This window comes from Macrosteles quadrilineatus, unplaced genomic scaffold (assembly GCF_028750875.1).
Source record: "Macrosteles quadrilineatus isolate MER2022 unplaced genomic scaffold, UCM_ALF_1.0 Scaffold_332__1_contigs__length_98458, whole genome shotgun sequence".
Classification (NCBI taxonomy): domain Eukaryota; kingdom Metazoa; phylum Arthropoda; class Insecta; order Hemiptera; family Cicadellidae; genus Macrosteles; species Macrosteles quadrilineatus.
The window spans coordinates 65,126-80,582 of NW_026542925.1; the positions used below are offsets into that span (position 1 = coordinate 65,126).

Here is a 15,457-nt window from a genome sequence, read left to right on the forward strand (position 1 = left end):
TACCTGGCCTTTTCAATAGCGTATTTGATATCCCTGTGTTGTAAGAAATACCATAAGGGTTGAGATAGGGACCTCTAGTTTTCACCGATATTCTTTTTAACTGATGTTCTTCAAAATGATGTGCTACTTGATAGGGGTTGCATTTTAAAAATTTAAGTCACCCCCTACAACCCCTATTTGGGGGTGGGGGTGAATTTCAAAATGTCCCCAAAAAGTACTTTACATTACCCTAGTAACGTGCATGGAGGCTCGTTTGAATAAATGCAGTCGTAAAAAAAATTAACCAGGGGCCTATTATGGGACATTCTGTATAAACATAATCATTGCGCAGACGATCATTATACATTTTTATAAATTACTAGCTGGCCCGACAGACGTCGTCCTGTCCTATTGTGGTTTTATGTCACATGCTCGTTCATTTTTTTTTTCAAGATGAGCTCGTTCGCATGGCTCAATCACGTCCTGGTTGAAGTTCGTTCGCTACGCTCACTCACCTTTAGGTTGGAGCTCGTTCGCTGCGCTCACTTGCCTTCAGGTTGGAGCTCGTTCGCTGCGCTCACTTACCTTCAGGTTAGCTCGTTCGCTACGCTAACTCGCCTCCAGGTTGAAGTTCGTTCGCTACGCTCACTCACCTTTTGGTTGCAAATTAGCTGTTCTCATAAATTAAAAATAAATATTGTGCTGCACCCTTTTGGTAAACCTATTAACTTTTTAATGCTATTGAACATCACAGAATCAAATTGTTTAGTTGCACCAGCTGTTAAGATCCTTTAATTCCATATAAATATGAGTACTCATAAGGTTAACATGGGAAACTCCAGGGCCACTGGGGTGGAGCCCTTTTGACGGATCAGCACCAAACTTCACACAAACCATCCTTGAATAATGCTTAATAATGCCTGACAGTTTCATTGCAATCTGTCGAGCGGTTTCGGAGTCCATAAAGGACAAACAAACATACAAACAAACATACATACAAACATACATTGGATTTTATATAATATAGATAAATCATTATAAATGTTGTCTAACAGCTGTTTTGGTTTCCCGGGTTATGCTCAGTGTTGCCACTTTTCTTCGCCGCAACATTGTATTCAAGAAGACTATGGTGATAGTTTTAACTATGCACAATGATTTATCTATGAATTTAAGGTTACACCCCATTAATTTTTAAATCTGCTAATATTTTAAAATAAATTTATTTTGAAACAGACTTCTTTCTAGATGTTGGAGTGTGTTTTATGATTTTATCCATGGTTAAAGTTTAAACATAGCATGTCTAGCTTGCTTATAACCATCCCTAAGCGTATCCCAACTGTAATATTTTGAAAAAAAAACATATGGACTTTATTTACTTACTCAGACTATTTTTTTGTAAATAGATTACGTACCTTTATTTATAACCTAACTTTGCATTGTGATTTTAATACGGTTAAGTGTTTTTGTACAGTTAAAATTTAAATGTTAAAATTATTGTTAGTGATCTGTTAAGAGATAATTGTTGCCCTGAGGATGTTTTCAAACGAGTCAGACCAAGCAGCAGTGGAATGCAGGATCTGTCATAGCAGAACCACCAGGGACCTCATCCTGTCACCGTGTCTCTGCAAAGGTTAGAGTTGGGAATATAGAACAGTCACTCATTTTAGGGTACGCCAGGGCCCCCTTTGATAAACAACATCACAGAGAGCAATTGTAATTTTTATAATTGAGCAAGACTACGTTTATGTTTATTTTTAGACACTAAGGAATTGTTTCACTGACAACACAACTTGCAAAAGTGACCAGTCTTATTTCCAACGATATTATTGTAATGCACTGTAAACTTAATAGTGGAAATATATAATAATATCATTTACTCATAAATACTAGCCAAAAGGTCGATTCACACATACCATTTACGTGACAGTACAGTCAAATCAGTCACGTCACAGCCAACAATGGATCCTTTAATTTATTTCCTATAGCGCTATCTACAATCATCCAATGCAGATCCGTCAGTAGCTCTGCCGGCGTCCGTCAGTTAATTTTATGGACGTGGTTGGGGTTAGGAAATAGTGTTTTTTTATTTAAATGATCGTGTTTTTGTTAGGTTCCGTTTGTAACAATCAACAAGATGGACAGTGAAAATTTGATAGAATATTGTGTTTTAATTACAAATTTTTACTGTAACAGTAACATCACTGTAAATAAAGTACTGTAAAGCAATACTGACTGAAACCATATGACTGACAGTTTGACTGATAAAATTGTGGAAGCAACTGTGACGGAACTGTGTCGCAACTATGTGTGAATCGACTTTTAGTCGCACACTAATTATACTGTTACAATTATCTGTCGCCTGGATTATGCTGTAACTAGTTAATTACCACGATGCAACGGTATATTTTGATCTCCAGGTACAATGGGCTGCGTCCACATCAGATGTCTAGAACAATGGTTGAACTTCTCCTCACTCAACTTCTGTGAACTCTGCTCCTACAGATTTGAAGTCATCCAAGTCAGAAGATATTCTTTGCTGAAGTCCATCAGAGTTTGGGTTAGCCAACAACGCGGATCGCTCTACAGAAGCGTATTTTGGGTCTTATTGTCCACCACAAACGCCATCCTTCTCAGTTGGATGTGGTTTTTGTGGATTTCTAATTTTCCAGTAGCTTTCAGCCATGACCCTTTTACGGAGAACGAGCCTCTTGTCAAGAATAAAAGTGATCTCAGCGAAACGAAGTGGATCGCGGTGTGTATCTTTTTAACTCTCTTGACGTCGATTTCGATCAAAAGTCTGTGTATTGATGGATACAGGAGAGTGAAAAGCGAGTTCTTCGCTTGGTACAGGTGGTGGAACCAAACTGTCAATGTGCAGCTGGTTTTGGATTTGGAAAATTACAAGATTAAAAACAGATTGGACGAGTTGCAAGACATCTCATTAGGGTATGCGAAAGAAAAAGCTGGGCTTTCTAATCAAGATGCCACAGCTGAAATTGCTGACTTTAGAATCGGTGAGAAGGGATCGTGCAAAGTCTTCCTTGATATGCCTGATACAAATGCGCCACCTTCAAAGGTAAGCTTTCCAGGGACAGCTAGGCCAACTGAAAACAATGAGAATATGTCAATCGATGATTCAAAAAATGTTCAAGATAACAACTTAAATCCCCAAGACAAAAAGGGAGATAGTGAAAGGGCGACCACGACTTATTCTTTGGACGTAATCTTTGAAAATCCGCGGCCAAACCCAAGCCTTGATGACCTACCCCGAGTACACAATCGAAATGGAACAGACCAGATGTAAATTTAGTATTTTTTTCATAATAAACTCCTCTACTTGGAAAAATAAAAATGTTATGTTTATTAAAAATTGTTTAGCGTTCTTTTTAAACAAGGCCTTTTCATTCAATTAGAGATAGATTTATTGCAGTATTTATTGTATGGCTTTTTCTACCAGCCATCAAAGATAGATAGGCTTACGTTGTATAATCCTTTAATACGATACAAATTCTGTTAATTTCACAAGACATAGTAAATTTAGTGAAGGCTTTTTAGTATAAAATGTTCCACCTGTGTACTGTTTTGAAATCAAAAAGACAATGTTATTCTAGTAAATAACGGTTCCAATCCAACGAAAAAGTTAGTCAAGCTTTAATTCTAGTTCAAACATTGTTAACAAAGCGTTGTGATCGACATTCACGACAGCAAAGTTTCAGCGTCAGCTAACGACCAAATAATTAGCCACATGTGTCGAGTTACATACAGCGGAGGTGGAAAACATGTCAGTGACGCAGGAAATAGAAAAATTTATATTCGAGTCTTAATGACAACAAAATACTATGACAACGGAATAATTAAATGTTTACAATTAAATTATAAAAAAATTATCTCAAAATGATGTAAAATAGACACATACCTTATAATTAATCACAAGCCAAATTTGGGATGTGATTGCAAACTTAAGTGTTGATAGCTACATGATGTTAACTTGTTTTACCTACGACCGGTTTTTAAAGTAGCAGTTTCAGTTCAGTTCTTAGAATTGAAAAGTTTCTCATAACAGCATCGTTTACTTTCATAACAGCAAAGTTTTTTCATAACGACACGGGTAACGGACCAATGAGGTTCAAGATTAAGAGAGAAGAAGTAAAATTGTATGCTTCGAACTAATCAGCTGTTTAGACCAATTTAATTGTTGATGAGTAGTGCAATTAGTGTTTGGAGTTGTATCACTGTCAGTGGCATTGAGGTTATAAACGAAAACATAACCTCTCATAGAAGTTATGAGTAGTGATTGTTAGTAATTAATTAGTAATAAAAAAACTGTCGTAGGTAAGGTAGTGTACGCAACTCTCGTACTATTACGTCATACTGCAACAAAAACAGCTGTCTAGGCCTACTCTCAATACGGATTCGAGAAAATATTGTATCTACAAATTATGTACAGTATTATAGTTCGTAGCTGAGTGGTTAAGTTGCAACCATTGGTTAAGTTCTAACAGTCTAACATTATGATTTAACTCTAATCAGGGGCCCATTTCATAATAAAGTACAAACTAATATTATTAGTAAATTGATCGCCCAATGCAAATCTAATGTAAACTACAAGTTACAAGTTGTAACTTGTAACTTGTAGTTTATTATGAAATGGCCCCAGGAAGGGGGGTTCAGCTGTAGCGAATGGACTACGATTTCATATACTTAATACATTAGTTAAAATTTTTTTATAAAGTGACGATGTATTACCCAGAATTCCATTTCCTTGCCAACTCCAGTCTCCAGTATTTCACCAACCTCACTCCGCCACTTTGCTACACCGGAAGTACCACTTAAACAAGACTCTTCGCCTTGTTAACCTCACTTCCGCTCTGAGATTGTTTTACTTCTGGAAGGGTTTGAAGAAACAATTTTCAGATTGTTCAAAAAGTAAGCGGCTTACCTATCTTGGAACTAACTTTATGCAATATTTTGTTCTGTTATCAGCATTAATTAATAACACAACGGTAGCTAGCTAATTTATAAAAATATTATTTACTAAACTAGTTACTTGCTAAAACAGTTAGCAAGAAAAACTCACCGGAAAAGACGTATATAAACTTGTTTTAAACAACTATTAAACGGAAAAATAATATTTGTCGGTTTCTGTGAATGATGTATTATACAATAGTGCAATCACATAAATTAAAATACGTTCCTGACCCTGATTTGTCCTCATGGAAGCACTGAAGATAAATATTATATTTTTATACAGAACAGTCTGTTTTACTATGCGTTTTATCTTTATGTATGTAGCAATGTTTTCAGTTTTCTGTAAAAGAATGCCGACGCCATGATTTGTTTTTTTCTAAAGTTGATGTTTTATTTACAAGTGACAATATAACGTTTTATAATCTAATCTAACCAGCGAGTTCCATATTTAAAAGCGAACATTATTAAATATTTAAACCAAGGGTACTCATACAGCTTTGCTGCATTATCATCATATTTAGTACTTAATTTAATTTCAAAATAAATGTAGTTTTAGGCCTATTAGTTAAGATTGCAAAATATTTGTTAATCTGGCTGAGTAAAAGACTTTGATCATCGATTCATCGATTAATAGACAAAAATGACAAATGCATCTGGTTCCTTACTCCCAATCTATATAAGCTATCTTCAATTTTAACGCAAATTCATCAAATTAATCATTTATAAACACCCGTTTACCCAAGCATTCTACTTCGTTACAAATTGCAATTTCAAATGTAAATAAAATGAATATTTTCAAAATTGTTTCGAAACGATTATTACAATCATGCGAAATTGCTTTCGCCGTAACAAATAAACGCTATAAACAAGAGATACTCCCTTGTTACAGCTCCCTTGGGGGTAGCAATAGCACGATGTACAGACTGTACGTGCCTGTTCTACTATCATAAATCAGACTGTACATTGTATTGTTACTAAGCGTTTTGAATCGATAAACAGCACTGTTGAAAATTCTGTCGTTTTGTTACTTTATTATTTGATTTGGTTAAACATAGTTTTGATAGCAAAAAACTTCTGTCATTTACGTTGAATGGACTACATACACTTCTCATTATCGTAAAACTTAAATAATGTGTTTATTAATTTTAGCGAATTTCCCATCTAGGGAATAAGCTATTACCGTAGTACTCGTGGTAAGACCTGGACCCTTGACCGATTTATTTCCTTTTGAGGTCCCCAGAGGTAAAAAAATCACGATCCGTTAAAATTCATATGTCAAAAACACTTTTTAACTTCCCCGTAGCAGCAAACCTAAGCACTCATTAAATCTCGTGTTATTTAAATCGGGAATATATATGTCTAATTTATGGAAATATTTGAGTAAAAATGTAATCAGACAAGATGAAATTCGCTTAGTCTGCAGGTTTGCTGCGGCGGGGGTATTTTAATAAACGTTTGAGTGCGCAGATGTTTACAAGTTCAGCCTGTTCCATTAAGATAACAATTGATATTTATAAAAGATCTATGCTAATTTAGTCTTCTGTTAAACAAAATAAATATAAACAGTACCTACAGTAATTCTTTCTCAACATGGAAACAAATAAATGTTTATAACAAAATGTTTAACATACTTGAAAGTTCAAAAACATTGAAAGCTCGCGTGCCCAGGATAACATAGTACAATTTCATAAGGTCTTGGTGATCGGTAGGACGTATATTTAGTTTTAAATATAAATAAACTATTACTGTATCTAACTCACTATAAAACACCATGAAAAATCTAAAATATCAACAAATACTATCTCAAAGTTATGGAATCTACTATTTTTAATCAAAATTAAAAAAAATTTCTATACACGTTTTTTCTTCAAACTCTCTAGTATCTACATAATGTATAATATTCAGCAGGCTGTAGAATATCAGGGTTTCATGCGCATATTGCAAGGTGGAGGTAAGGCTACATGTATAATATCCGGCAGAACGCCCACGGAGACTTTGTTGGTAGGCTTCATATCAGTTTGAGCTGATATTGTGAAAGAGAGCTTTGTTCAGGCATCTCATTTCGTAGTCTAAAACCTAAAACTATACTTTTTGTACTTTTATTAAATAAACAGTATAACCGTTTGAGATAAGACACCCAGGAAAATTACTGATTTTGGCACAGTTTTGACAAAACTTAGCGATGTGTATGACTGTCCTACATACTTATAAAATATTTATTGGTATATCAGATAATTTAATGAAAAAGCCTAAACATTCGTACCAAAAGACTGAGAAATTGAAATGTGTAATGGTTACGTAATCTAATCTTAAACGTGACACCCCATATACAGGGTGTCCCATAAGTAAAGTGCCAAACTCTGGGAATAGGTTCTATGGGTCAAAATAAAGAGAAAATCAAGAATAAAGTTTTTTTCAAAAACGCTTCGTTTACCAGATATCCGCCATTTTGTATTTTTTACTAAATAATTTATATCTTCTGATTTTTTCAACCGATCCTTATAAAACTCGGTAAGTATGTTTAGATAAAAGAGACCTACTGTAGAAAAAAAATTCAACTTGGTCCAATTTAAAATTTCAAAATGGCGGCCATTTTGAACATTTAATCTAAAATTACGGGAAAACGGTAAAAAATACAAAAATGTACTAAGAACACTTTTTTTTATAAAATTTTATTTCCAATCTATCAACACCAAAAACATGAAAATCGAACAAAAAATAACCGAGATACATTAAAATGTGTGTTAAGAGGCAGCAAAAAATCCATTTGTTGTAAATAGCCCCAATCAGCTGAACAGCTGATTGAAAAACATGTGTTTGTTGAGTTGCATTGTTGCATTGTTGTTATTATTGTTCTGTTTACTTTAAACATCATCATTGTGATCAGGTTAGGTTGATATTTTCTAAGTTTATTTAAATGCCGAACCATAGCTATTCTAATGTCGAGCTAGCTGATATTCATTTTTTTTACGGCTTAGGTAATGGGAATTCGCGTGAGGCATGCCGCCTTTACGCAGAAACGTTCCCCAACCGACGAATTCCGTGTAGGAAAGTGTTTGTAAATGTTCACAGGAATTTGAGGGAACGAGGAACACTAAAATTCACTGAGAAGACCGGACGGGCTGTTTCTGTAGATACATTAAATAATCAAGAAAGAGTTTTGACGGCCGTGGAAGAAGACCCAAGTACTAGTGTTAGAAGAATATCGCTTGAACATGGTATTTCAAAAAGTTCTGTGTGGCGGATTCTACATAATCAGCAGTTGTATCCTTACCATATCCAAAGGGTGCAATGCCTAACCGATAGGGACTTTCCACCCCGTATTAACTTATGTCAATGGTTCTTGCAACAGATCGCATTACTTCCTCTGTTTCTCTCCAACATTTTATTTACCGATGAGGCTGGGTTCTCGAGAGAAGGAATTTTTAATTTTCATAATAATCACTTCTGGGCCGATGAAAATCCCCATGAGATATCACAAAGAAGGCATCAAGTGCGCTTTTCTCTCAATGTTTGGATAGGCATTGTTGGGGACTATCTTATAGGGCCATGGTTTTTACCCAACCGACTTAATGGTGTGTCTTACTTAAACTTTTTAACACAAGATCTTCCCGGATTGCTAGAAAACTTACCCCTTCATTTGAGAAACAATATGTGGTTTATGCAAGACGGTGCGCCACCACACTTTTCATTGGATGTAAGGCGACATTTAAATCAAGTGTTTGGAAATAAATGGATAGGGCGTGGGGGGCCCATCCCATGGCCTGCCAGGTCTCCTGACCTTAATCCCCTGGACTTTTTTGTATGGGGCTATTTAAAATCTTTGGTTTACCATACCCCTGTTGACAGTATTGAGGACTTAAGGGAACGAATTGTAGCAGGTTGTGAAGTGATAAGACAAAAGCCTGGGGTATTTGAAAGAGTGAGGGAGTCGATGAGAAAGAGGATGGTTTGTGTCGTAGAAATGAATGGAGGACACATGGAACATTTGTTGTAGTTGATAACTTTCAAAAAAGCTATCATTTGTTAAGATTTGATTTTGTATTTAATTAGTTTCCTCATTTTTTATGTTGTCACTCAATAAATGGTTTCAATGTATCTCGGTTATTGTTTTGTTAATTTTAGATTACAAGTTTAAAATGGCCACCATTTTCAGATTTTAAATTGGACCAAGTTTAATTTTTTTCTACAGTAGGTCTCTTTTATCGAGTTTTATACAGGTCGGTTGAAAAAATATGAATTATACCAATTACAATTATTTTCTAAAAACAGCTGATCTGGTGATTGGGGCTATTTACAACAAATGGATTTTTTGCTGCCTCTTAACACACATTTTAATGTATCTCGGTTATTTTTTGTTCGATTTTCATGTTTTTGGTGTTGATAGATTGGAAATAAAATTTTATAAAAAAAAGTGTTCTTAGTACAATTTTGTATTTTTTACCGTTTTCCCGTAATTTTAGATTAAATGTTCAAAATGGCCGCCATTTTGAAATTTTAAATTGGACCAAGTTGAATTTTTTTTCTACAGTAGGTCTCTTTTATCTAAACATACTTACCGAGTTTTATAAGGATCGGTTGAAAAAATCAGAAGATATAAATTATTTAGTAAAAAATACAAAATGGCGGATATCTGGTAAACGAAGCGTTTTTGAAAAAAACTTTATTCTTGATTTTCTCTTTATTTTGACCCATAGAACCTATTCCCAGAGTTTGGCACTTTACTTATGGGACACCCTGTATGTATACATTAACAACAACCATACTCGTCCGGTAAATACATATTTTCTCGACTAGTAACGTGGAATCCTATTTTAAAGTATCTTCAAGGAAATTACATTTTATATTCTGTGTTCATACAACTAAACGAAATTCGGGTTAATTTGCTATAACAGGACAAAGTTAAACAGTTACTTACCTTTCAAATATTAGTAATCTACTTGTAAATATTTAGGTTTTTATTAGTACATTTCAACTTATTCATAACCAAATTTTGATAGTTTCTAAAGTGACATTCTATACCGTAGTATGCCTCTCGCATTGTCCATATTTCCTGTTCATGTTCCGCAATGTCCAGGCGCAAGTAGGCAATCCGACTACTTCTTTTATTTTGCCTAGACAGGATCTGCAGGCACTAGTCTGTTTGTGCGTCAAAATATTTTAATTTTTTTTAACTTTTGTACAACATCTAACGGTGTATAAACTAGCTTGTTCGTATTTTTATTTTCCAAGGGAGTGCCATTTACAATAATAACATTGAGTTATGATTTAAAAATAACTGTAAGATTGTGACTAAAGACAATATAAGATGGATTACTTTGATACTATGATACTTACATATTAACATTTCATTAACAATACATCAATACAAAAGTAATGGTAGCTTGAAGTAGACATACAGAATTTACTGTCAAAGAATTGACATGCTCCCTATAGATTTATTATTCCTATGGATCAGCTGATGACAATTAATTTTGAAGGTAGATCCATATCCGGTAAATGGAGAGGGCGTTTGTTTACTGTTTAATTCTTGCTTTCAACTTACGTTAAAACAATTTTAACCAAAAAACTATCTAATCCTCTGGTTTTGTAATCAAACAATAACTTGTGGTCTCCTCATTCTTTTACAATGCAGAGACAAACATTTGGATGAAATTACGATAGCGTTAATCTTAATAAAAAGGTCTGGAACACAAAAAATGAAAAACAGCCCAAAAATAAAATTAAACATCATAATTTCAGATCAAATATTAAACGACAATCCGGCAATCCTATTAGCCAAGTTTCCAGTGAAATGCTCGAATACAGAGTTTCCTCCCCCTTGAAATGATCTAAGCTTTGGGCTCACCCCTCGTTTCTTGGTTTGTGAATTATAAACAAACATCAAAGTTCCCCTCGGGTTAATCCAATGAATACAAAGGGAAGCATTTGAGATTAGGTGTCATCTGTGAAATTTCCAACGGGATTTCAAGTGTAAAGGTCTGAGTGAAAGGGGGCTGAGGCGTAATACAAGGTAATACCAGACAATGTAAAGATAAGACTAGAATATATATTACCGCCTCGCCATCTCTTTGTCAAGCACACAGCTTAAAATTTGAAGTATCTAATAATTTTATTAAGTTACGAGATGAAATACTTCCATACCTAGCCAAGATAATGCAAATATATTATCAATTCCAATGTTGTTTTCAAGCAAAGATGTTGTAAGTAAAGGAAGAAATGAAGGAAGTTAACTTCAGGGATGCTTACAATCCCAATTATTGTATCCCAAATTAAAACTACCCAAATAATTATTATCCCCAGTTATAGCTATTGGAATTGGGTTGTAACAGCTTAAAATGATCAAAAAAGTAAATCAACAAAATAAAAGTTACCCAAAGGCGAAGAAAACACATCCAAACACGTCTGGCCATCACCACCTCACAAAGGAAATTACTTCCCGCCAATTTCTCCCGCTGAATTCTCCGCCGTTTTCCCAATTTAAACTTTGCTCATCCTTTATAACCAGGTTATGTACACCTTTTGTGAAACAGCAGCTTATATCCTTTTACTCTGAGTTTGGATAACTAAAGTGTCTGAATGGTAGATATAATGTATTACCGGGCTAATTGATGTTAAATGAGGCACAGAGAAAATTTACTTAAATTTTACATTTGTTTTGTAATTAAGTTGGTATAAAATGGATACACTTTAATGCTAGCTATGATGACTGAGTTAGAACTTATATGTATATACTAGCTGTAACCCGCGGGCTTTGCCCCGTTTAACTTCTTAATTTTCAATATTATCTCGTTCGCATGGCTCAATCACGTCCTGGTTGAAGTTTGTTCGCTACGCTCACTCACCTTTAGGTTGGAACTCGTTCGCTACGCTCACTCACCTTTAGGTTGGAGCTCATTCGCTGCGCTCACTTGCCTTCAGGTTAGCTCGTTCGCTACGCTAACTCGCCTCCAGGTTGAAGTTCGTTCGCTACGCTCACTCACCTTTTGGTTGCAAATTAGCTGTTGTCTAAATGTAAAAGAAATAATAGTGCTGCACCCTGTTGGTAATCCTTGTAACTTTAATGCTATTGAACATCATAGAACAGAACCAACTTGTTAAATTGAAACAGCTGTTAAGATTCAATAATTATATTTCTCATAAGGTTAACATGGGAAACTCCAGAGCCACTGGGGCGGAGCCCGAAAGGATTTTTGAAATAAGAATATGCCTATATGTAAATCGGCAATGTGAGCTATCATCGTGCCAAATTTCAGCCCAATCCGACCAGTATTTTTCGCGTTCACTTGTCACAAACATACATCCATAAATCCAAACTTTCTCATTTATAATATTAGTAGGACTAGTTGAACTGCCCGTGCTTCGCTACGGGGTGAGAATGCAGCAAAGAATAGTTTGGGTTTACTTTAAGATACCATAATATACTATAAGGAACAGTTACAACACACTTACCAGGAAACGTATAAGCAAAGGCTCAACCGTACTTATTGATTATTTAAATGAATATCTCTCAATGTATTATAGTACCATTATTTTATATAGTGTATATCATTTAACATATATGCAAAAGTATATCATTGACCACATGGCACCAAGAAACAATTCTCCTTGTAAACAAATTAAATTAAATAGCAGAACAGCATTTCTGACAACAGCTGGAGTTTCATAACAATGTTTATTTCCCATGTTAATCTTATGGAGAAATAGGAAACTTTAAAGGGCCCCAGGGCCTCACTCTCTAATTATTTCCCTTTAAAAAAAGTTTCCTGCACAACTTCACGTTACGCTCTTTCCAATGACACCAAAAACATGTCAATCGGTTCAGTAGTTTCGGAGGAGTAATTGTCACAAAAAATCTGCTTGCGTATTAAATAAGTACTAGTGTACATGTTGCTCGAAATCGAGCAATATTGCAAAGAAGTACAGTAGTTATTTATAAACAAATAACATGTTTAAAAACTAATAACAGTCATAATTTCCGATGATTTTAAAAGTCTCAACTAAAAAGATTATTAACTAATGGAAATACTCACAATTTACATAACAGTCCTATTCCAGTTTTGAAGAGTTAATTTATAACAATCAAACTGTCCATGGACGGGAAAAGGTAAGCTTGCAATTTAAGTCAACGTAAAAAGGCTGTCAGCTTTTATAAAGTACCGTACCTAAGTTATTTAGCCAATTTTTAGACAATAAGGTGTAGGCTACTTTAAACTCTACAGGACAGAGTTAGGCAAAAACTGACAGAACTCTGAAATGGTGTTATTTATCATAGGCTTACTCATATGCCAAATCCTTAAAATAAAAACTCTATAATTAATAACTTATATCATTTATTTGAGCGGAGCGAGCGAAGCGAGCGAAGCTCTTATACGTCGACTTTTATGCATTTCGTAATACGCAAACTCCTCCTAGACGGCTGAATCAATCGTTTTCAAATTTTGCATGGTGATAAAGACCATATCGGTGAGTGCCAACATCTATATGGCGTTAAAAAAGTCTCTCAGGAATCCGTAGAAAAATGAAACTGAAAATCACATTTTCTTAACATTAGTCTTATGGGTTGCTAGGTAACCATGTTGGCTGAATTAAATAACAAGTAAAAAGTAAACAAAAGATTTGAAGTTTTAGCATGTGTTCATAATAAGCCAACTACCCACAGTATACTAGGAAATTACAAATACAGTACAAAAGGAAAAACATCACTTGTTAATATTGAGCAAAGATTATACTTAAGATTACTCGATACATTGTAGTCAAGGGTAGCAGTGCGAAGTCTAGGATCTGTTTATGACGAATACATTAAGGTATCTGCAATCCTAAAATGCTATGGGAAGGGAAGGAAACAGGTCCGTGACGTAGGAAGTAGTGAAGGAAGTAGTAAAGGCAATCATAAAATGCTATGGGAATAGAGGGAAACAGGTCCGTGACGTAGGAAGTGATATGAAGGAAGTAGTAAATGCGAGCAGTCCGGAGTGTGGGGACTGTTTATGACGATAAGATTAGGGTATCTGCAATCCTAAAATGCTATGGGAAGGGAGGAAAACAGGTCCGCGACGTAGGAAGTGGTGAAGGAAGTAGTCAAGGCGAGTAGTCCGGAGTGCGGGAACTGTTTATGACGATTAGATTAAGGTATCAGCAAACCTAAAATGCTACGGGAAGGGAGGAAAACAGGTCCGCGACGTAGGAAGTGATGAAGGAAGTAGTCAAGGTGAGCTGTCCGGAGTGTGGGAACTGTTTATGACGATTAGATTAAGGTATTTGCAATTCTAAAATGCTATGGAAAGGGAGGAAAATAGGTCCGCGACGTAGGAAGTGGTGAAGGAAGTAGTCTAGGCGAGTTGTCCGGAGTGTTGGAAATGTTTATGACAATTAGATTATGGTATCAGCAAACCTAAAATGCTACGGGAAGCTAGGAAAACAGGTCCGCGACGTAGGAAGTGGTGAAGGAAGTAGTCAAGGCGAGTAGTCCGGAGTGCGGGAACTGTTTATGACGATTAGATTAAGGTATCTGCAATCTTTAAGTGCAATGGGAAGGGAGGGAAACAGGTCCGCGACGTAGGAAGTGGTGAAGGAAGTAGTCAAGGCGAGCTGTCCGGAGTGTTGGAACTATTATGACGATTAGATAAGGGTATGGGCAATCAAAAATGCTATGGGAAAGGGAGGGAAACAGGCCCGTGACGTAGGAAGTGGTGAAGGAAGTAGTCAAAGCGAGCTGTCCGGAGTGTGGGAACTGTTTATGACGATAAGATAAGGGTATGGGCAATCCTAAAATGCTATGGGAAGGGAGGGAAAGAGGTCCGCGACGTAAGAAGTGGTGAAGGAAGTAGTCAAGGCGAGCTGTCCGGAGTGTGGGAACTGTTTATGACGATAAGATAAGGGTATCTGCAATCCTAAAATGCTATGGGAAGGGATGGAAGCATGCCCAAGACATAGGAAATTGTGAAAGAAGTAGTAAAGTCTAGCAGTACGGACAGTGGGGATGTTTGTTGCAATTAGATTAACGTATCTAAAATACTAAAATGCTATGGAAAGCGATGAATACAGGTCCACGACGTAAGTGGTGAAGGAAGTAGTAAAGGCTGGCAGTGCAGAGTGGGGGAACCGTTTGAGCAGATGGATAAGTGAATTTGTAATACTTAAATGCTATGAGAAAGGAAGGAAACAGGCCAATGACGTAGTAAATGGTGAAGGAAGTAGTAAGGCTAACAGCGCAGAGTGTGGGAACTGTCTTTGGCAATTACATTAATGTATCTGCAATCCTAAAATGCTATGGGAAGAGAGGGAAACAGGTCCACGACGTAGGGTGTGGTGAAGGAAGTAGTAAATGTGAGCAGTGTTGAGTTTGGGAATGGATTAATGTATCTGCAATGCTAAAATGCTACGGGAAGAAACTGTAGACTGTAATATGTTAAAAATGATTACGAAGCACAAATCGATACATATTTTCGATACATGCAATCGTTTACAATCGAAATTTACAACTGAGTTGACAACAGCTGATTTTTAC

At 35.8% G+C, this 15,457-nt stretch overlaps 1 protein-coding gene across 1 annotated transcript; it reads left to right on the forward strand.

The window, feature by feature from the left end:
- The first annotated feature begins 1,409 nt into the window (after window positions 1-1,409).
- On the forward strand, window positions 1,410-3,283 carry LOC128982431 (uncharacterized). The gene is made up of 2 exons (XM_054401390.1): window positions 1,410-1,609; window positions 2,397-3,283. Exons 1-2 carry the CDS (start codon window positions 1,513-1,515, stop codon window positions 3,281-3,283), a joined length of 984 nt encoding a protein of 327 aa, XP_054257365.1. The 5' UTR covers window positions 1,410-1,512.
- Window positions 3,284-15,457: the final 12,174 nt, after the last annotated feature.